Below are 23,460 nucleotides of genomic sequence, written 5' to 3'. Positions count from 1 at the left end.
TGTGTTGCACACAAAATCTTTGTATGTGACGATCTTATACACACCTTGTGGACAGGGCGAGTAATGCAGAGCAGACCCATTTCATGTGTGAACGGAATCTCACACACTGAGGGCTGGTGCACACCGAGCGGCTTTTTGGGCGTTTTCAGATCCGCTTGCGGCTGCGGATCTGCTTGGTCAATGTATCTCAATGGGGTGGTGCACACCAGAGCGGCAGGCGTTTTGCAGAAACGAAAAATGCCTGGGTGAGGCATTTTTTGGATTGCGGGTGCGTTTCTGCCTCAATGTTAAGTATAGGAAAAACGCAAACCGCTCTGAAAAACGGCACTTCAGAGCGGTTTTGCAGGCGTTTTTGTTACAGAAGCTGTTCAGTAACAGCTTTACTGTAACAATATATGAAATCTACTATACTGAAAACCGCAGCAGCAATCCGCAAAACGCTAGCAAAACGCCTCATAAAAATAAAAAAAAGCGTTTAAAAATCAGCTAGCATTTTGCGGATCTGCTAGCGGGTTTTGGTGTGCACCAGCCCTAACAGCTGATCTGATCCTCTGACCCTACCTCAGGCTGTCTGATATTGAAAGAAATTGTGAGGCGAAATCTGGGCTTTAGGTCAGCGGCACACATGCGGTGCGGTAAGATGCCCCTACCGCATCACACTGCACCATTGTAAGCAGATTGCACTAACAGGGAAATCTGCGGGGCATCGCCCTTGCACAGTGATGTGCATACCTTCTTACAGGAAGTATGTCACTTCCCATGATATGCAAATGTGCACTGCACCGCTACTGCAATAATCTATAAACCTGGTTTGCGGTGCTACTGACTCCCTTAGTCTTGCATCATGCAGCTTTTGCATCCGGGTGGGTGCACACATAACATAACATGAAAGGCTGCGTTTTATGCAAAACATTTTTTGTCGTGTGCATTTTTGGTGTGTTACCACCTTTTTTTTTTTTTTTTTTTTTTTTTTTTTTTTTTTTTTTCTTAATCGCAGATGTGTTTTTCAAGAGGTTTTTTTGTGCGTCTTAATGCGTTTGCGGTTTGCATATACAAAACGCATATGTGTTCTGTATGCGGTTTTCTCTTGTGTTTTATGCAAATCACTAGGAAGACAACAGGAAGCGTAAATACATCAGAAAACTTTTTTTTTAACAAAAACTCATAGAAAAACGAATGTAAAATGCATACCATTACGTTTCCATTGACTTTCATTATGTGCCTTTATCATGCATTTTTGAAGATTATGCAACAAAATCAGTGTCTTTGAAAACGCATATGCATTTTCTCCTGCGGCCCATAGACTTCCATTAGCGGCAAAAACGCAGCTTTTCCACAATGCTTGCGTTTCTGCTAAGTGTGCACCTAGCCTCAGCCGGACTACTTCCATTGCATTGCGTAGCACTGCTGGCACTGTGGCCCGTCTCATTGAGAACAATGGCCACTGCAACGAACTATAAGAGTAGGTTCACACTTGTTCTAAAAACATATCCGTGGCTCAGTTTTTTATCCCGGATCAAAACTGGAGCCACAGATACCAAGGTTAAAAATAGCAACCGCCTTTAATTAAGAAAAAAACTGGATCCGTCTGCGTTCAGGGGGATCCGTTTTAAAAACCTGAACAGAAGGTCCAGATTTGCAACATTTTCACGGACCCAGGATACACTGAGGGGTAGTGAAAATGAATAGTAAAACGGATCCCCCTCTACACAGGCATCTTTTGACACAGAAACGGATCCGTTTTCTGTGTCCCAGGGGAGGGTAACTGCCATGCTGGAGGGGGTAGCAGGCAGAAAGGGGGGCAGCGGTGGGGAGGGGGGTTGCCCCCCCCTCCCTCACCGGGCCCCCCCCCTTCCCCCCCCCTCCTGCTAGTTTCATTCATTAAATCATTGTATTAAAATGTATAAAGGCGAGCGGGGAGATTACTTCCTTGCGTTCCACCGCTCACCGTCCCTTCCTGCAATGCCGTCCGATGAACAGCATTGCAGGAAATTATGGCGAGCAGTGGAACGCAAAGAAGTAAGTTCCCCACTCGCCGCTTGGCTTTATACATTTTATTACAGGGGACGCTGACCTCCTTCCTGCCTGCTACCCCCTCTAGCATGGCGGCCCGCACCCCCACCCCACAGCCAAGGCTGGGGACATTTCCACGGACTGGAAACGTAGCTGAACAAAAAAACCATTTTCTCTGAAAACGGAGAGAGAAAAAAAATTTGGTTACAAAAACAGATCCGTTTTGAAACGGATCCAATCTGCAATGGGCAAGTGTGGACCTAGCCTAAGTGCAAGGGGCCTTAAAGGGAACCCAAGGTGAGAGTGATATGGAGGTTGCCATATTTATTTCCTTGTAAACCATGCCATTTGCCTTGCAGTCCTGTTGATCTTCTGGCATATGTAGTGTCTGAGTCAAAGCCCTAGAAAAAGAATATGGCTAATCCAGTAAAACCAGCCAGTCAGCTGATTCAAAGTATCGAATCTGCATATACAGAATCTTCTCAAAAAATTATCATATTGTGATAAAGTTCATTATTTTCTGTAATGTACTGATAAACATTAGACTTTCATATATTTTAGATTCAAATACACACAACTGAAGTAGTCCAAGCCTTTTATTGTTTTAATATTGATGATTTTGTTATACAGCTCATGAAAACCCAAATTTCCTATCTCAAAAAATTAGCATATTTCATCCGACCAATAAAAGAAAAGTGTTTTTAAAACAAAAAAGTCAACCTTCAAATAATTATGTTCAGTTATGCACTCAATACTTGGTCGGGAATCCTTTTGCAGAAATGACTGCTTCAATGCGGCGTGGCATGGAGGCAATCAGCCTGTGGCACTGCTCAGGTGTTATGGAGGCCCAGGATGCTTCGATAGCAGCCTTAAGCTCATCCAGAGTGTTGGGTCTTGCATCTCTCAACTTTCTCTTCACAATATCACACAGATTCTCTATGGGGTTCAGGTCAGGAGAATTGGCAGGCCAATTGAGCACAGTAATACCATGGTCAGTAAACCATTTACCAGTGGTTTTGGCACTGTGAGCAGGTGCCAGGTCGTGCTGAAAAATGAAATCTTCATCTCCATAAAGCTTTTCAGCAGATGGAAGCATGAACCCACTTTTGAACCAGAAACAGCGGCAGAAGCGCCTGACCTGTGCTACAGAGAAGCAGCACTGGACTGTTGCTCAGTGGTCCAAAGTACTTTTTTCGGATGAAATCAACTTTTACATCTCATTCGGAAATCAAGGTGCCAGAGTCTGGAGGAAGACTGGGGAGAGGAAAATGCCTGACGTCCAGTGTCAAGTACCCACAGTCAGTGATGGTCTGGGGTGCCATGTCAGCTGCTGGTGTTGGTCCACTGTGTTTTATCAAGGGCAGGGTCCATTCAGCTAGCTATCAGGAGATTTTGGAGCACTTCATGCTTCCATCTGCTGAAAAGCTTTATGGAGATGAAGATTTCATTTTTCAGCACGACCTGGCACCTGCTCACAGTGCCAAAACCACTGGTAAATGGTTTACTGGCCATGGAATTACTGTGCTCAATTGGCCTGCCAACTCTCCTGACCTGAACCCCATAGAGAATCTGTGCGATATTGTGAAGAGAAAGTTGAGAGATGCAAGACCCAACACTCTGGATGAGCTTAAGGCTGCTATCGAAGCATCCTGGGCCTCCATAACACCTGAGCAGTGCCACAGGCTGATTGCCTCCATGCCACGCCGCATTGAAGCAGTCATTTCTGCAAAAGGATTCCCGACCAAGTATTGAGTGCATAACTGAACATAATTATTTGAAGGTTGACTTTTTTGTTTTAAAAACACTTTTCTTTTATTGGTCGGATGAAATATGCTAATTTTTTGAGATAGGAAATTTGGGTTTTCATGAGCTGTATGCCGAAATCATCAATATTAAAACAATAAAAGGCTTGAACTACTTCAGTTGTGTGTATTTGAATCTAAAATATATGAAAGTCTAATGTTTATCAGTACATTACAGAAAATAATGAACTTTATCACAATATGCTAATTTTTTGATAAGATCATGTACTTGTTCAGGGTCTATGGCTTGAAGTTTGGGCTGGTGCACACCAAGAGCAGTTCTGAGCATTTTTAAAACCGCTTTCGTGCTGAAAACCGATTGGCTAATGTATGTCAATGGGCTGCAGCATTTTTGAGATTTCTGAGGCGTTTCTGCCTCAATGTAAAATATAGGAAAGTGGAAAACCGCTCTGAAAAATGCTAGATCAGAGCAGTTTTCCAGGCGTTTTTGTTACAGATGCTGTTCAGTTACAGCTTAACTGTAAGGCCTAGTGCACACCAGAGCATTTCGGCTGCAGTTTGCGATCCGCTTGCGGGTGTGGATCCGCTTGGGTAATGTATTTCAATGGGCTGGTGCACACCAGAGCGGGAGGCGTTTTGCAGAAACGCATACTCCCGGCCTGCTGCAGATTTTGGATTGCGGATGCGTTTCTGCCTCAATGTTAAGTTTTGGAAAAACGCAAACCGCTCTGAAAAACGGCACTTCAGAGCGGTTTGCCAGGCGTTTTTTGTTACAGTAGCTGTTCAGTAACAGCTTTACTGTAACAATGTCTATAATGATCAGCGCAGTATGAGTTCCCAATCTGTTCACAACAACTTTTGATCTTCTCAATCCACCACCACACCGCTTGTGAGATCACTCACCAGCTCTTTGGATCATAATAAATGATCATATGCGTGTAGTCAAAACACCAGCCCGTCTGGTCATATGTGGGCTCTTCTCAGCCACCTCCTCAAATCCTCATGTGTAAAAAAAAACATAAAACACGCTCCACATAGCGTAATACAGTTCACTCTTAAAATTGATTGCATTAAAAACACAGTTTGTTACACTCACGTGTTACACATGTATGTCCTCCACGCAACCAGGTTGCGTGGAGGATTGCGGAAGTGCGCGGATGTCAGCCGGACGGCGGTGCTGCGTGGAGTGAACGGCCGGACGCTGCCCGCTACCTTTTCCAAACCTGCGCTTACTTGTATGCCTGTCCTAGACATACATGTGTGACACGTGAGTGTAACAAACTGTGTTTTTAATGCAATCAATTTTAAGAGTGAACTGTATTACGCTATGTGGAGCGTGTTTTATGTTTTTTTTACACATGAGGATTTGAGGAGGTGGCTGAGAAGAGCCCACATATGACCAGACGGGCTGGTGTTTTGACTACACACGCATATGATCATTTATTATGATCCAAAGAGCTGGTGAGTGATCTCACAAGCGGTGTGGTGGTGGATTGAGAAGATCAAAAGTTGTTGTGAATAGATTGGGAACTCATACTGCGCTGATCATTATAGACTTTGTTTGACATTTGAAAATTGACATTGGGCATCAATTTAGATCGGCAGCAATTTTTAGGATTGAAAGTTGTGTATGTGGAGTTGCGCACGGAAATTCTTGTTTTCTAGCTTTACTGTAACAATACATGAAATCTACTACACCAAAAACGCTTCCCAAAACCGCAAAATGCTAGGTGAAACGCTACATAAAAATAAGAAAAAGCGTTTCAAAATCTGCTAGTATTTTGCGGATCAGCGAGCGTTTTTTGGTGTGCACCAGGCCTAACAAAATATAAAATCTACTGCACAAAAAAACGCTCCACAAAACGCTAGGCATGTTTAAAAAAGTCTCTCTAAACATGCCTAGAATCGCTCTGAAAAATAGCTTCAAAAACCGCTAGTGTTAGCAGATCCGCCAGCGGTTTTTGGTGTGCACTGACCCTATTAGAGGCAGAGGATGAGCAGTGCTGCCAGGCAACTGGTATTGTTTAAAAGGCTATAAATGTGGCAGCCTTCATATCACTCTCACCTTGGGTTCCCTTTAAAGATTTCATACTGGTAAAATATATGCCAACAGTAACTTTTATACGAATGAGCTTATACTTTATAGCTACTGGACCTTTCCTGCCTGGGCTTCATTTGCTTCCAATGTGAAATGCTTTTGGTATGTCTGGTTTGTAGTTTGCCATTGTGTCTGCTGGTGCATGCTGTAGAATATAAATGGATGTTTTCATCTGTGAAGTAGTGCTCATTCATATGATCTGAGGCACGTGTCCAGAGTGTATCATGAGACCAGATTATAGCGTTCCGGAACCTCATTCACATGGGAGCCGGATATCTGCTATCTCCCTGAAATGTGAAGTTGCAGCTTGTTAGGGTGATCAGTTTCCCTATTTGGTATGTATTGTATACTGTATATGGCTAGGTTCAGTGTAAATCAGCATTTCTTTAGTATTCCTTTTTATACTTTTTGCCAGTATTTGAAGGAGATATCTTGTTCCTAGTAAGGTGTGTGTGTGTGTGTGTGACCTTGCAGATCCGGCTGAATGCTCAGCACTTGTAGCTAAATGGCCTTGGCTGTAGGTATTGGAAGCCTTGTTAATCTCTGTGCATGAATGGAGATGTTATTCAAACACTATGCAGGTGGACATAGTCACACAATCTCTGCAGTAGGTGCAATGTTCTTTGGAAAAAAAAAGTGCAATGTATTTACATGTTTTACAGTTTTGTTTTGTTTTTTCATGAAGGGGTAGTTGTACAATGGGGATTTTTTTTTTATTGAGGCAGACACCTAGAGCTGGGTCTCACAGTAGATTCAGACATGTTTGTATGTGGTTGTTAAAAGCAGCTGACAGGTATTTGAAGATCTTTATCAGGTGTTTATGTAATGTCTAAATATGCCATAAAACACATAAGTCAACTTCTTCAATGTTTTTAAAGCAATTGGCTTGCTCAGGAAGGGTTCTTGAACTTTTCAAATGTTCAATAAAGCTTTGTACATACTTGCAATTGCTGTAGACCAGTCGGGATGGAAAGCAAGGCATTCTGTTGCTATGGGAGGGCCAACAGCATGGTGCATGATGGAGGAGGAGGGCAATGCCTTCGGCTTGCAGTCGGCCAAGTTGATCCACCAGGCATATCATGTTGACCGGGGTCGGGGGCTGTTGTACAAATGCCACTTTGGCTGAGAAACCTCTAGGTTCTAGGTCTGCATTTTTGCAGTGTGGGAAACTGCCCCTGATTTTGGTAAATGTGACCCCTGCCTTATACTTTTAGCCAAAGACCCTGAACAACCATGCAGATCAGTTGCTGTGACTGAAGTCTGACTAGATGAGCTTGTTTCAGGTGTGTGATTCAGACATTACTGCAGTCTCCATAGACTGCTCACTTCAAGTGTGCTTAAACCTTTCATTTATGACCTGCTCATGTGGTTTTGCGGAAATGGGTAGAGTGCTGGATTTTTTACAAACAATGGAAATGGTCAGTGCTCTACTTACCAGGGCTGTGGAGTCGGAGTCGGAGTCGTGGAGTCGGAGTCGTGGAGTCGGGCAATTTTGGGTGCCCGGAGTCGGGAAAAAATGCACCGACTCCGACTCCTAATGAATTTGTAACTGTAATTAAAATAGAAAATATGATAAAATGTTCTATTTCTCAGATAATAGTCATTAAAAATAATGTGTATATATATACAGTAATAGCTGTGCTTAGTCCACAAAAATGAAATAAACCAATCAAAATTAGTTACTTGTGCTGCTTCAATAAAGCAGTCCCTGTATTTTTAAGGTCAGATATACATATCTGATTGTGACTGTATATATGATGTGTACACAGGAATCTCTTATATATACTAAATAACATCTATGCTGTAAGAATAAAGCCTGATGTGTAGCTGTGTCACTAATAGAGATGGTCAACGAGATGGAAATAATTCTGCATTGATGCGGATTTATGCAAATGTATGCACTCCCTTTGCTGATGAAATCAAATAATGTGATATGTTGTTAAAATTTGGTTTGGTGACTACAAATTAAAGGGTAACTGAGACGGATGAAAAGTAAAGTTTTATACATACCTGGGGCTTCCTCCAGCCCCCTTCAGGCTAATCAGTCCCTCGCTGTCCTCCACCACCCGGGTCTTCTGCTATGAGTTCTGGTAATTCAGCCAGTCAGCGCTGTCCGGCCGCATGCCGCTCCCACAGCCAGGAACATTCTGCACCTGCGCAATTGTGCTGCACAGGTGTAGTATGCTCCTGGCGGCAGAGTGTGTGCATGCGCACTACGCCCGACTGGCTCAAGTACCTGGACTCATAGCAGAAGATCCAGGTGGTGGAGGAGGACAACGAGGGACTGATTATCCTGAAGGCGGCTGGAGGAAGCCCCAGGTATGTATAAAACTTTAATTTCATCTGTCTCAGGTTTACTTTGTTACACAGTAGTACTATACTCTACATATGCACTCCCCACAGAGCTGCAGGGAATCCACTGAGAATGCTGTGCACATTGAACACAGAGGTGTTGTCTGTTTACAATCTCCTCATTCCCCTGAAGAGTACATGCACATCATTCTTACATGTACCCACACTTACATTGCCTAGGGCCTGATAGATGTTCTTTGTTCCGGTTTGTACCTTTTACAAGTACTCTTACCAAGGACTAGTTTTAGTCTAAAGGGAATAAATATAGTAGTCTACATATCCTTCTCACTTCAGTTGTCGTGTAAAATTCCTAAGCGTTGGCAGTCAAGAGACGAATTTCATGTTACATACTTTTAATCAACAAAATTGTAATATGCAAATTAGAGGAGTCGGAGTCGTGGAGTCGGAGTCGGTGGAATCCTAAACTGAGGAGTCGGAGTCGGTGGATTTTTGGACCGACTCCACAGCCCTGCTACTTACCGTGAACATGTATGAAATGTAAATTTTATTTAGGATTCATAGTATACCATCATACTGTCAGAATGAATATTTTTTGATGAAGAGTTTTTGAAATTTTTGCTTCCCTCTTAATATGGAAAACATGTCGCCTGGCTTGATGGAGTTAAGAGGAACGGTAATTGTCTTGGGTATTGCAACGCTTCAAAGATAATCTGACAGCAATAAGGAAGTGTAAAAAGCAGAACTGAGTACCAGAACATGCATTCCCAATTGTATCCTTGGGTTATACTTTTTTTTTTATTTTTTTTATTTTTTATTATTATTAAAGAACACCTTCAGGCAAAAAGTAGTCAATTGGTGTACGGATAACTGTATAAAATCTTTGCTGCCGAATCTAAGGCGTATGGGTTTTTGATATGAATTCAGCCTTTTTATCACAGCATTCTATGGTTTTAAAATATTCCTCATATACTGTACACTGAACTGCATTTTGCATACTCACATTTGAGGTGTAATCATACCTTGCATATTGCAGAACATTTGCCATTACACATGCTTTTTACAGACCCTGAGGCTCTTTTTCCGCTTGTCAAGCAAGTGTAAGTTGTGTTACCCTGTTGTACCGCAGGACAATGAAGACTAGCATGCTTACCATGTTGCTTCATGCCATAAGTGCCCAATCTGCCGCCAAGCCGCCACCATGTCAACAGCGTGACCGTGCCAAACTTGGCAGCATTACGGCGTGCACGCGGAACAATGGAATATGACGGGGATCCCAGTGAAGTACTTCCTGTCCAGCAGGAATTATGTCACTGGGCAAGGGGTGTACGGGTGTACAGAAAATCAAAAACATTTCCACCAAGCAAAAAGCATGGGGTTTTATGTGAATAAATTCTGTTTATTCTTCAATCAGTAATGTCTACAGTTGTGGACTTTACATATGGACATCAATACAGGATTCCAAATCACATAAAGGACTGCCTGACAAGTGTTTCACGGCCCAAAAGCCGCTTCCTCAGTGGCACACTGTATACACATATCAGCTGTAGACCATACACAGCCACAATCTGTGCTCAGAAGAGAGTAAAGGTGCCCATACACTCGTCAGATTGGCAGCAGATAGATAAGAAATGCATCTGATGATCTATCTGATGCGTTTTTAGAACATTTTTTACCAGGATAGAATTCCAATAGATTTCAGTTTGAAATCTATTGAAATTCGATCTGATGGCATTTTTTTGCCATCAGATTTCCATTAAGGCCAATGCAAACTGATAAGCAATCTCATCAGATCGACCTAAATTTTCCACCCTGCCAGTTCGATGGAAATCCATCGAAATCGATCGAAATCAGCCGTCGATCGGTCGATTGGCCAACCGATTTGCAATCGATCGATCGATCGGGATCGATCGGTCGGCCAGAAAATCGGCTGAGTGTATGGGCTGCTTTAGTGTTCAACGCCGGTTCCATGCGCCGAGTGCGCGTCAATGGACTAAGAGGAGCTCCACAGATTAGACATGTTGGAAATAATCAATCTGGCATGTAAATCTGCATGAAAATTGTATGGTGTGTACCAAGCATTACAAGGGGGAGGGGAAAGGGACATGCAAAAAAATGCAATTACCCAAATTTCCATCAGGTAATTAGATACCCAACCGCCACAATTGTTAATCCATCAATAAAATGTGACCTGGTTGCTGTGAAAAAAGGTATTAAATTTATTGTTTTGTGACTTATCAAAGCATAAAATGGTGTACAAGACACGTTAAAACCAACAGCGCTGTTGTACACAAACTACATCAAGGTGCCCGACCAGACTCGCCACATTGCATGCCACAAACACACACACACACACAGGTCAGCATATAGGAGCAAATAAAAGTCCACAAAAAAGCTAATCTTCCATACATGAGTATAATGGTGGTTAACCGTATAGCAGTGAGTTGTCATTGGTTAATTCTGCTTTGCACTAAAGTCCAGCAACATGCAGAAAAAAGCTTTTTTTCTATGGCAAAGCGATGATAGGCCAAAGCACATGCAAAGCAGTCCACAATGCCTATACTGCAGTTATAGGACTTTTTAACATACTCACGCCTCCGGTGATTTTTCTTCAAAGCTTCATGAAGTGATAGACTTGTGGTGCATATTAGCTCACTACAGGGCAGGGCCAGGCCAAGGCATAGGCTGAAGAGGCTCCAGCCTCAGGGCGTAGTGTAGGAGGGGGCGCACAATTCATTCAGCTGTTATTCCTAATTGTGTTTGAAGCAGAAAGAAATAAGAAAAGGGGAGACATAGCAGTGACTGCAAGCCAGATAACTAGATATTAAGGTGTTGGGGAGGTTGTGGGCCCTGTGGCACCTCTTAGTCTAATAGCAATCAGTGTGTGACGGCTGGGGTGGCAGGGATGGAGGGGCGCACTTTGGTGTCTCAGCCTTGGGTGCTGGAGGACCTTGTCCCGCCTCTGCTACAGGGATCCCTGTGTGGTCCGCATACTTAGACTCTCTTCTCCAGAAGCAACTCCCACGTAATTATGGATCACAGCTCCCGGTCTGCTGACAGTCCTACTCCACCGGTTGCTATGGCTATTCCGATTGACATCTGGATCACTGTGCGCAGAAATGACATCCACCCCTGCACGCCCGCCATCCACAAAGATCATGCATCTGCACAGCAGCCTTCCGCTAGGGCTTGTGGGCTGTCGGATCAGGCAAGCTTCTTCTCCCTTGTCATCTAGCTGGACCCTGGAGCGTCAGTCATAGGGAGGCATGGAGGAGGGCTAGTTATAGGTCCGGTCGGCGGCAAGGCGCAGACAAGCCGACTAGTTTCGACTGGTACTTCCGGTCTTCATCGGGGCCAAGCATTAGCAACATTTGATGATTGTAAGCCTATGCTACAGTTGTGTTTTTGTCATTTCTAATTAATGTTGTCTCCTTTTTTAATATTTTTTTTTTTCTCTAAAATATTGTATACATTCTTCAACTGGTGTGATTGAGCTTTAGCTACTGTACTGTTAGCTGAATCCTAATTTTAAATTGTCCTCCTGCAGGATATAAAGCTAAACTGTTTAGTTTAGTTTAAACTTAGAGCCTCTTTGGGTCGTCTGTGTCTGCTGGGTCAGTTTAAGTTTATGCACACATCCAATTTTGATTGGCCAGTGCACGGTCAATCTTACCACCTCCATGTAGTATGAGGTCCAACAGAGTTGGAGCACTATGAACAGATTGTATAAGTAAGCTCTCATACTACATGGAAGTGGTAGAATTGGCCAATCATTGTCCAATCAAAATTGGAAATGTGTATGTACTAATTACACATGTAGGCACTAATTACATGACCATATTGTACCTTTGTGACTACTGGAGGTCTCCACTGCTGGGAAGAGGGTCAAGAAAGACGATCAGCTCCGGGGCCTGCAAAGATAGTCTAGTTAGTAAACAGTTTATATCAGCCAAATATAGATTGTTATGTTCCTTTAAGCCTCGTACACATTGGATTAAGCTTGGCTGAGGTGGCCAGTCTCTGTTGGAAATCTCTGGAAATCTGGTATGTGTACTTTGACCAACCATTTTATGGATAAAGCTGGCATGTCATATCTTTAAGACAGGATATTGTTCCCCCCTCCACCACCACCACCACCAAAAGCTGTTTCCTTGGGGACCAATGCCCATTGTCCCTTCTCCATAGCAATAGTACAGTGGTGTGAAAAACTATTTGCCCCCTTCCTGATTTCTTATTCTTTTGCATGTTTGTCACACTTAAATGTTTCTGCTCATCAAAAACCGTTAACTATCAGTCAAAGATAGCATAATTGAACACAAAATGCAGTTTTAAATGATGGTTTTTATTATTTAGTGAGAAAAAAAACCTCCAAATCTACATGGCCCTGTGTGAAAAAGTGATTGCCCCCCTTGTTAAAAAATAACTTAACTGTGGTTTATCACACCTGAGTTCAATTTCTGTAGTCATCCCCAGGCCTGATTACTGCCACACCTGTTTCAATCAAGAAATCACTTAAATAGGAGCTATCTGACACAGAGAAGTAGACCAAAAGCACCTCAAAAGCTAGACATCATGCCAAGATCCAAAGAAATTCAGGAACAAATGAGAACAAAGTACTGTAATTGAGATCTATCAGTCTGGTAAAGGTTATAAAGCCATTTCTAAAGCTTTGGGACTCCAGCGAACCACAGTGAGAGCCATTATCCACAAATGGCAAAAACATGGAACAGTGATGAACCTTCCCAGGAGTGGCTGGCCGACCAAAATTACCCCAAGAGCGCAGAGAAAACTCATCCGAGAGGCCACAAAAGACCCCAGGACAACATCTAAAGAACTGCAGGCCTCACTTGCCTCAATTAAGGTCATTGTTCACGACTCCACCATAAGAAAGAGACAGGGCAAAAACGGTCTGCATGGCAGATATCCAAGGCGCAAACCACTTTTAAGCAAAAAAAACATTAAGGCTCGTCTCAATTTTGCTAAAAAAACATCTCAATGATTGGCAAGACTTTTGGGAAAATACCTTGTGGACCGACGAGACAAAAGTTAAACTTTTTGGAAGGTGCGTGTCCCGTTACATCTGGCGTAGAAGTAACACAGCATTTCAGCAAAAGAACATCATACCAACAGTAAAATATGGTGGTGGTAGTGTGATGGTCTGGGGTTGTTTTACTGCTTCAGGACCTGGAAGGCTTGCTGTGATAGATGGAACCATGAATTCTACTGTCTACCAAAAAATCCTGAAGGAGAATGTCCGGCCATCTGTTCGTCAACTCAAGCTAAAGCGATCTTGGGTGCTGCAGCAGGACAATGACCCAAAACACACCAGCAAATCCACCTCTGAATGGCTGAAGAAAAACAAAATGAAGACTTTGGAGTGGCCTGGTCAAAGTCCTGACCTGAATCCAGGGGCGTAACTAGGCCCCACCGGGCCCCCCTGCAGATTTTCTGAGCGGCCCCCCCCCCCCCCCCCCCCGGGGCCCGCTCGCGGCCGTTTTGTGGGTGCTGGAGGGGTGGCAGCATGAGGGGAAAGCCTTGCCCACAGTCGGCGGGGAGAGGGGTAGTTCCCCCCTCTCCCTCACCTCGGGGCTCTCCCCTCTGCGCTCCCCTCCAGCTCGTAAGTGTCTGTGGGGCTGTGGTGGGCAGCGAGCGGCGGGCAGATACATACCTGCTTCCGTGCGTTCCATCGGAGACTTCTCCCTCTAGCGGCTGACGTCACTTCCGGAAGTGACGTCAACCGCTAGAGGGAGAAGTCTCCGATGGAACGCACGGAAGCAGGTATGTATCTGCCCGCCGCTCGCTGCCCACCACAGCCCCACAAGTGACGTCAGCCGCTAGAGGGAGAAGTCTCCGATGGAACGCACGGAAGCAGGTATGTATCTGCCCGCCGCTCGCTGCCCACCACAGCCCCACAGACACTTACGAGTTGGAGGGGAGCGCAGAGGGGAGAGCCCCGAGGTGAGGGAGAGGGGGGAACTACCCCTCTCCCCGCCGACTGTGGGCAAGGCTTTCCCCTCATGCTGCCACCCCTCCAGCACCCACAAAACGGCCCCGAGCGGGCCCCAGGGGGGGGGGCCGGGCCCCCCCGCGGGCGCAGGGGCTGCAGGGCCTATTCCTACGCCCCTGCCTGAATCCTATTGAGATGTTGTGGCATGACCTTAAAAAGGCGGTTCATGCTAGAAAACCCTCAAATAAAGCTGAATTACAATTCTGCAAAGATGAGTGGGCCAAAATTCCTCCAGAGCACTGTAAAAGACTTGTTGCAAGTTATCGCAAACGCTTGATTGCAGTTATCGCTGCTAAGGGTGGCCCAACCAGTTATTAGGTTCAGGGGGCAATTTCTTTTTCACACAGGGCCATGTAGATTTTGAGTTATTTTTCTCACTAAATAATAAAAACCATCATTTAAAACTGCATTTTGTGTTCAATTATGTTATCTTTGACTAATGGTTAACGGTTTTTGATGAGCAGAAACATTTAAGTGTGACAAACATGCAAAAGAATAAGAAATCAGGAAGGGGGCAAATAGTTTTTCACACCACTGTATACATCACTTGGCTAAAGCCTAGTACAGCACTTTGGCTCCAGACTGTTGCCCGGAGATGTAAAAAAACGATTAAAAATCGGAATCGTGTGCAGGGAGCCTTAAAGCGCTTTTCTGAGCGCTTTGTGACTGATTAGCGCTTTTTAAAAATTTGTCTTATTCACTTGTTAAAATCGCTGTAAATATCACAATGATTTTTATGCTTTTTTTTTTTTTTTTTTTTTACCGCAATTTTAATGAATGTGAATGGGAAACATTTTTAAAAAGCGCTCAGAAAGGTGCTTATAGTGTGGATCTGGCCTTACCTCTGATATTGGCTACTTCCTAACGGCATGAACTTCATAATGACTGTGCTCAGTTAAAGGACAACTGAAGAGAGCGGTATATGGAGGCTGCCATGTTTATTTCTTTTTAAGCAATACCAGTTGCCTGGCAGCCCTGCTGATCCTTTGCCTCTAATACTTTCAGCCATAGACCCTGAATAAGCATGCAGCAGATCAGGTGTTTCTGACTTTAATGTCAGATCTGACAAGATTAGCTGCATGCTTGTTTCTGGTATTATTCAGACACTGCTGCAGCCAAACAGACCAGCAGGGCTGCCAGGAAACTGGCATTGTTTAAAATGAAATAAATATGTCAGCCTCCATATCCCTGTCACTTCAGTTGTCCTTTAATGGGTAAAAACATTAAGCCATTTTCAATGTCTGCTTATAAACTAGTAAATGCTCTTAGATGACGTTGTCTAAATCATTGCTTAAGTTTTAATGATTTTTTTATTTTTAGGTAGTCAAACATCTAAATGGAGTCTGAGCAGCTGTTTCAGAGAAGCTACTACCGCAACAGCTACAACAGTATTACTAGTGCAAGCAGTGACGAGGAACTCCTGGATGGAGCTGGGGGGATGATGGACTTCCATACCTTGGAAGATGACCACTTGCTGGATGGTGATGCATCTATTGGTGAGTCCTGAGAGCAGACCCTTTGTCTATACCTAAACTAGGGTGGTTTATCCACATGATAGTTTCAGTTTAATATTAAAGTAAACCTGACACGGATGGGACAAGAGGATTTTTACTTACCTGTGGCCAGGGCCCTGCCGAGGCAGAGGGGCTCCAGCCTCAGGGCGCAGAGTAGTAGGGGGCACAACTCACTCAGCAGAGAGAAATAAGAAAAGGGGGTACATGGCAGTTACTGCAAGCCAGATACAGTAACTAGAGATTAGGGGGTTGGGGGCCCTGGGGCGCCTTTTAGTCTAATAGCAATCAGTGTGTGATGGCTGGGGTGGGACGGATAGAGGGGCGCACTTTGGTGTCTCTGCCTTGGGTGCTGGAGGACCTCGTCCCGGCTATGCCTGTGGCTTCCTCCAGCCCTCTGTAGTCTGTCAGCTCCCTCGCTGTCCTCCAGGTCTGATCCGTTGTGGTGCTGCAGCCATATTAGAGTCTGCGATCCATGCGCTGTTCTGTGGCGCGTGCCTCCTTAATCGCGCTCCTGTGGCCAGGAGGTTTCTGAGCATGCACAGTTACAAGTCTGTACGAACTGCACATGTGCCCATGACCTGAGACGTGCATGGGACTTTACCACGGCTGACAGTGGCTTAACAGATCAGATCGGGAAGACACTGCAGGAACTGACAGATTACATGGGGTTGGCAGAAGCCCCAAGAAAGTCAAAATCATCTTTTTCCTCCCCGTCTCAAGTACACTTTAAAGGTGCTACAATGATGGGGTGATCTATTGAAACACTGTGTAATAATTGTAAATCCCATCTTTGCTCCCAAGGCTGTTTGGAACTGGAGCAAAGGTGTTTTTTTTATTGTTTATTAGCTTTTTATTGGTTCTCCTACATCCAGAATCTTTGGCAGCCTATGTAGAGGGCAAGACAGGTATAGAGCCAGTGCCACAAAATTATGTGCGTTTTGTGCACTTGTAGACGCCATTCAATTGCACTGAGTGGAAAGCAGTGTTGCCAACTCATCCCTTTAATTACTGACACATCTAAGTTATACAGGTTCTGGGGCTATTTGCACATAATCATTGCCTTAACTGCATCTACCTAGCCACAAAACCTGTATAATTCATATGTGTCAGTAATTAAAGGGATGAGTTGGCAACACTGGTGGAAAGGCAAACGCGGGCCTGCTTCCACTGTAAAACACAAATGCTTGTGTTATTCCAGTGCGTTTGCGATGTGATTTCTTTGCTGCAGTTGCAAAGGCCTTTTCCCAAGACTCACATCACGCTACTGGGAACAGAGCATCATGATTTAAAGACAAAGACAAACACTTAGGGCTCGTTTCCGCTGTTGCGGTGGGGAATCGCCTGCATTCCACCGCGGGCGAAATCGCATGCGGGTACGATTCTGCATGCGGTTTTGACGCGATTTCGCATGTGATTCCGCATAGGTAAGGGTATGTGCGAATTTAACCATGTCACTGCCTGTGTGAATTAACATTATACCTATGCGAAATCGCATGCGACTTCGTGGCAAAAACCGCATGCTCAACCCGCATGCGGTTTCCCTATTAAAAGCATTAGCGGTGATTCGCTTCCTCTCACACGCAAAATCTGACGGCTCTGCCGTGCAGATTTCTGCCGCACAAAAAAACGCTCCTGCAGCCGCACAAGTGGAAACAGCCCCATCCACTTGCATTGCCTATGCGAATCCGCATGTGGACACTGCATGCAGATTCGCTATAATGGAAACGAGCCCTTATATTGCGCTTTTCTCCTGGTGGACTCAAAGCGCCAGAGCTGCAGCCACTAGGACGCGCTCTATAGGCAGTAGCAGTGTTAGGGAGACTTGTCTAAGGTCTCCTGCTGAGTAGGTGCTGGCTTACTGAACAGGCAGAGCCGAGATTCGAACCCTGGTCTCCCGTGTCAGAGGCAGAGCCCTTAACCATTACACTATTATATTGACCTCGGCTAGTTCTCATTCTGCTGTCTGCTGCCTGCCTCAACCCAGATTGTCTCTTGATCTCGCCCGGCTGCTGCCAGCACTGACCCTGATTGCCTTTTGACTAAGCCTGTCTGCCACCTGCCAACTGACCCAGATCTGTTTGACTACGAGCAGGGGTGTAACAAAAGACCTTGTAAGGGATACACCCGCAGGAGGGCCCAGATGCCGCAGGGTTCCCTGTGGGGTGGAGAAGTTTATTTTTCCTTTCCTGAGAGACTAACAACTAAGGGCACAGAGAGAAAAAACTTTCTGCTCTCTGCACAATTGTTGAAATGACTGTATCTGCTCAGTCACTGATAAGGAATCCTACAAAGTTTTGCAGACAAAGATTTGAAGTCCCTATTCAGTGTACAATGCCCAGCCCCCATCCTCTCTACCCCTCCCAAAAAAAGTGTACTGCAGTGATGCAGGAGGAGTCTGCAGAGCTAGTTCTGCTCCATCAGAGGAGGACAGAGTGAGTATAATAAGCGGAGGATGGGAGCACTCTCGTCTGTCAGTTTTCTGTATGCACACCATGGGCTTGATTCACAAAGCGGTGCTAACCTACTTAGCACGTCTAAAGTCTTTAGACTGTCCTATGTGTGTACATAGGACATAGGACAGACTATTTATACTCCTGAAGAAATCAACATGTAACACAAGATGCTTAATTGCTTAATAAACCCCTTTCAGAGGCGAAGAAGACTGTCTCCGCGCTTTCTCCTGTATGCTGTCGCTGTGAGTTGCAGCTCTAAGGAGTTTCTGGTGCTGGAGCAAAAGGTGTGTTCTGCTGTTGCCAATAGCAACCAACATATAGATTCTTACAGGTGTTAGGGTTAGGCACCACCAGGGGGGTGGTTAGGGTTAGGCACCACCGGGGGGGGGGGGGTCTAGGGGTTAGGAATAGGTACAGGGAGGGTTCTATGTAAGAGTAGGGTTAGTTGTATTAGAATGTTAGTAATATTTAGTGATGTTTTACTACAATTATTTTTCATTGTTACAAACAATATTTTTTTGATTTTATTTGTGAACTCATACAAATGTTTTTTAATTTGTAAAAAACATTATTGTAAATGAAATACAACACATTATTTTTTATAAATGTTATTGCCACTTATCGTTTACACCCCGCGCCCATTTTTCCCGACTCCCTTTTTGCATGTACGCGTGTTGCACATCCCTTGTTATATAATGTACAGGCAGCCATTTGCTTTCTTTTGTCACATGTGGCTGTAGATGAATGTAGCAGGCATGATGATTTTTACACTATGAATTATCCAGCGCCAATACTGATTCATTTTTTTTTTTTTTATTGCGTGGTACAAATGTTTGTATGTATATTATATTTATGTGCTTTCCCATTATAAGTCATGCAAACTTATGTGTGCCTTGCAACTAGAAAGAAAATATGAAACTTTGTAAAACAACCCTTGACAGACCAATCTGAATTGTTAATTATTTCAAGCTATATTGTGAATTACAAAATGTAACAGTGTCTTAACATAGCAATTCATAGATCCATGTCTCTTCCTCAGTCACCTATCACTGTCCCCTATCACTGCCCGCTAACTCCCAAGAACTCTGACATACTTTAGTAATGTGGGCATGCAGGGGGAGAATGACTTCTTTGTTAGGCCTCTTTTCCATGGTAGGCTGAAGGACGATGAAGGCAGTGAATTTATTGCCTGTCAGCTGCTTTCGTGCATCAGCTGGGTACTTGGCTACATGGAGTAAGGGCTGGTTCACACTGTGAGCAATTGGCATTTAGTTTGAGATCGGTAAAGCGCTACAGTGTTACCCTATGAGGGTGCTCTCACTGCAGCATTTTAATTTTGACAAAATCTAAAACGTGCTGCCTGTACCATTTTTAGAGCGATTTTTGTTAATGCACATTCCTTTAAAAATTGCTTTTGCTCAATGCAATCGCCTCTTTCATGTCCTCCCCGTTTTCTGAAACTCCATATGGACAAGACTGAAATAGTAGTCTTCCCACCTCACAACTCAATGCCCCTGCCAGACATCACTATTTCTGTTGATGGCACCTCCATAACACCTGTCCCCCAGGCTCGCTGGCTAGGTGTAATTTTAGACTCAAGTCTCACATCAACACATTGACAAACTATCCTCCTCTTGTCGCCGTCACCTAAAAAACATCTCCCGCATCGCCCTTTTCTAACACAGGAGACTACCAAACTTCTGGTGCACGCCCTGATTATTTCCCGACTAGACTATTGCAACTCTCTGCTCTGCGGCCTCCCTGCCAACCGTTTAGCCACGCTACAGTCTATCATGAACTCTGCTGCACGACTCATCCACCTCTCCTCCCGCTTCTCCAGCCCAATCCCCCTCTGTCAGTTCTTTCACTGGCTGCCAGTTACACAAAGGATACAATTTAAAATTCTTACTCTTGCCTACAAAGCTCTCCACAACATAGCTCCTTCCTATCTTAATCAAATTATTTCTAGATACCATCCTACACGCAATTTCCGCTCTTCTAACGATATCCTTCTGTCTTCTTCCCTGATCACCTCTTCCCACTCCTGCTTGCAAGACTTCTCTCAATCCTCTTCCCCTATGGAACACTCTCCCTCAACATATCCGCCACTCACCCACACTTACTATTTTTAGGCTCAATCTGAAAACTCACCTCTTCAGGCAAGCATACTCTCCTACCTAGGACCCTGCCCACTAACCACCATTTCTACCACTCCACACACAACTTCCCTTTATCTACTGTCCTATACCTTAAATGTTTAGACTGTAAGGCCTTTTGGCCAGGCTCTTCCCCTTTTGTCTCTCAATGCTGTCTAATGGTTGTACATACCCCCACCTTTTTAAAAACATGTAGTTAATTTAACTGTATTAGCTGTTATACCCTCTTGTCTTGTATCAAGTGTTGTATTGTATGCTATTGTACAGCACCATGGAAGATTCTGGCGCTATATGAATCAATAATAATAATTTGCAAAATTGCAGTCGTTAAGCGCTTAATGATTTATTTATTTTTTGCTGCCGGGTAACGGCAAACTGAACTGACCGGCAAGCACTCTCCCTGCATGCCTCATTTGCTGTCATGCGGGGAATAGCGGGAGGCTCCTGGTAGAATTGCAGCACTGGAAGAGATGGGGGGGGGGGGGGGGGGGGGGGAAGAGAGAGAGATGGGTTTGATGTGTGGAGTATCAACTCCTCCCTGCATGCCATGTGTAATGTGTGAATTAATGCACAGCGAATAATGCCACTTACTCAGGCTGATAACTAACACATGAGGAGTTTAACTAATTTTTTTTCTGAGGAATTATGCTAAATCAGCTTGGGTCTGACAGAAGCAAAAATGCTAAACTCCATCATATATACAAACATGGTGAATACTTTGTAGCTATCCATTTTTGTCCTCCTATAAAAATGTGGAGATCCCTTTGAGTGTATGCTGGTGAAAATACTTCCTTAGCCACAAGGGGGCATGTGTGTCTTCCTGCTAAAAACTGACAACTGCACAAACTACGCTCATTTTTCAAATCCGACATGATTTTCTGATCCTTTGTCCTTTCTTCACCGTTTTCACTCACATATATTTGACGTTTGTATTTTATTCAGTTGCCTTTTCATATATCGTGTGACCGAAAGGAATCCATTATTACGCTCCATTCTTTAAATTAACAATTGTATAAAATGTATTCAAAATGATTGATTGATCAAAAGATTGCATGAGCAAATTACAATTGGATTACATAGAATCAGAAATTTGCCCCTAAGGCCAGGTTCACACTGGGGCATTGTATTCCCTTAAAACATAGGATTGCAACGCAATGGAGGGGGAAAGTCGCATTTTGCGTTAGGCGCATGATGCGAAGCATATGTCCAGGGCCGGATTATCAACCAGGCAAAACAAGCACCTGATTAGGGCCCTATAAAGGTCTAAAGGGCCCTATAAAGGTCTAAAGGGCCCCATCAGCATGTATTCCTATATCTTTTTCATGCCTGCTGCTGCGGCTAAGAAGCCCCATCAGCATGTAATCCTTCATGTATCTTTTTGAACTGCCTGCCGCTGTGCTGATGTTGGTCCATCACTTTCCAGAAACAAGCTGCACGGCTTCCGTTGCCATGGTGAGGAGACGCTCTCCAGCCAGCACAGAGACAGCGTGCATCGCATCAGTGGCACAGTGCTGCTCAGTGTGGCTGGCTGAAGCTGGCTGCTGACCTCATCATGAGTGGCCCTCTCAAGAGCGGGAACAGGCAACGTGTGTTGTGACAGCAGCAGGAGGAAGCAGAGAGCATTTGGGGAAAACAGAGGAAGCTGCGAGATCTGATCAGCAGGAAAGGTAGCTGTGGCCTTTTTGGCAGAGATGTGTGTGCCCTCTTCTGCTGTGAGTTGTTGGAAGGGATCGAGTATTGCTGAGCTACTGGCAGGTGACCCTTGTTCCTCCTTCAGGCAAGCCTTGGGCAGTGTGATGGGTCTGTGAGTGAGGGGTGTGCTGGGGGTGATCCAGGGTCTCCGTTGCTGGGCATGGTGGATTGTGGCAGGCTGGAGCCACTATCTGCAGTAAGTAACCTGATCCACCTTTCCTGTGTGCTCTCATCATATACATGTGCTGCCTGATCACAGCTGACTGCCTGGCTATGCTCTCCTCCTGCCCTGAGTCTCAGCGTGACATAAGGATGGAGCTGTGCTCCTGTACAAGCAGACTCGTGACCTGGACCTCCAAGAATCAGTCTGCCTTACCTGTAATGTTCCTGTGCATTCCAGGCATTCTTCCTCCACGGCTATGGTGTGTGGTTGCCGGGGTAACCAGAGCCAGCTTCTTCCATAGCTTTAGGAATAGACCAGAAGCACTGCTATCTCCCCAGCTGCTGAAACATGCCTTCTGTTCTGGTGGTGCTTTGGGAGTATGTCTCCCCTTAGTGAGTACACACAATTCACCCCATGCTCTCTAGACCAGTGTTTCCCAACCTTTTCCGGCCCGGGGAACACTGTCTGACCAAATTTTTCCCCGGGGAACGGCGCACGCGCGCGGTGGGGGCGATGCGGCCCCCGGTTGTTTGCGCGACCTAGTGGACAGTGCCGCTATGGGGGGGGGGGGGGCTGGGGTGCGGCTGCATAGCTGGCATAGTTGCCCCAGTGTAGGGAGTTTAGTTGCCTCAGTATAGTGCCCCAGTATAGCCAGTATAGTGCCCCAGTATAGCCAGTATAGTACCCCAGTATAGCCCCCCAGTATAGCCAGTATTGTGCCCCAGTATAGCTAGTATAGTGCCCCAGAATAGTGCCCCAGTATAGCCAGTTTAGTGCCCCAGTATAGTGCCCCAGTATAGCCAGTATAGTGCCCCAGTATAGTGCCCCAGTATAGCCAGTATAGTGCCCCAGTATAGCCAGTATAGTACCCCAGTATAGCCCCCCAGTATAGCCAGTATTGTGCCCCAGTATAGCTAGTATAGTGCCCCAGTATAGCTAGTATAGTGCCCCAGAATAGTGCCCCAGTATAGCCAGTTTAGTGCCCCAGTATAGTGCCCCAGTATAGCCAGTATAGTGCCCCAGTATAGCCAGTATAGTGCCCCAGTATAGCCCCCCCAGTATAGCCAGTATTGTGCCCCAGTATAGCTAGTATAGTGCCCCAGAATAGTGCCCCAGTATAGCCAGTTTAGTGCCCCAGTATAGCCAGAATAGTGCCCCAGTATAGCTAGAATAGTGCCCCAGTATAGCCAGTTTAGTGCCCCAGGATAGCCAGTATAGTACCCCAGAATAGTGCCCCAGTATAGCCAGTTGAGTGCCCTCCCGCCCGTCCCCGCGGCCGCCGCTGTTATTA

At 45.0% G+C, this 23,460-nt stretch overlaps 1 protein-coding gene across 2 annotated transcripts in view; it reads left to right on the top strand.

Annotated features, from left to right (window-relative positions):
- Window positions 1-23,460, top strand: part of CLCN3 (chloride voltage-gated channel 3) — a 151,832-nt gene that overhangs the window by 8,591 nt on the left and 119,781 nt on the right. For both annotated transcript variants that reach the window (XM_068278803.1, XM_068278801.1), the window contains exon 2: window positions 15,512-15,687. In XM_068278803.1, the coding sequence (XP_068134904.1) occupies window positions 15,528-15,687 (160 nt within the window). In that variant the 5' untranslated portion in view covers window positions 15,512-15,527. The remainder of the gene's footprint in view (window positions 1-15,511; window positions 15,688-23,460) is intronic.

This window comes from Hyperolius riggenbachi, chromosome 1, assembly GCF_040937935.1.
Source record: "Hyperolius riggenbachi isolate aHypRig1 chromosome 1, aHypRig1.pri, whole genome shotgun sequence".
Lineage (NCBI taxonomy): Eukaryota > Metazoa > Chordata > Amphibia > Anura > Hyperoliidae > Hyperolius > Hyperolius riggenbachi.
The sequence above is the reverse complement of the archived record's forward strand: the minus strand, read 5'-3'. Positions and strand labels throughout refer to the sequence as shown.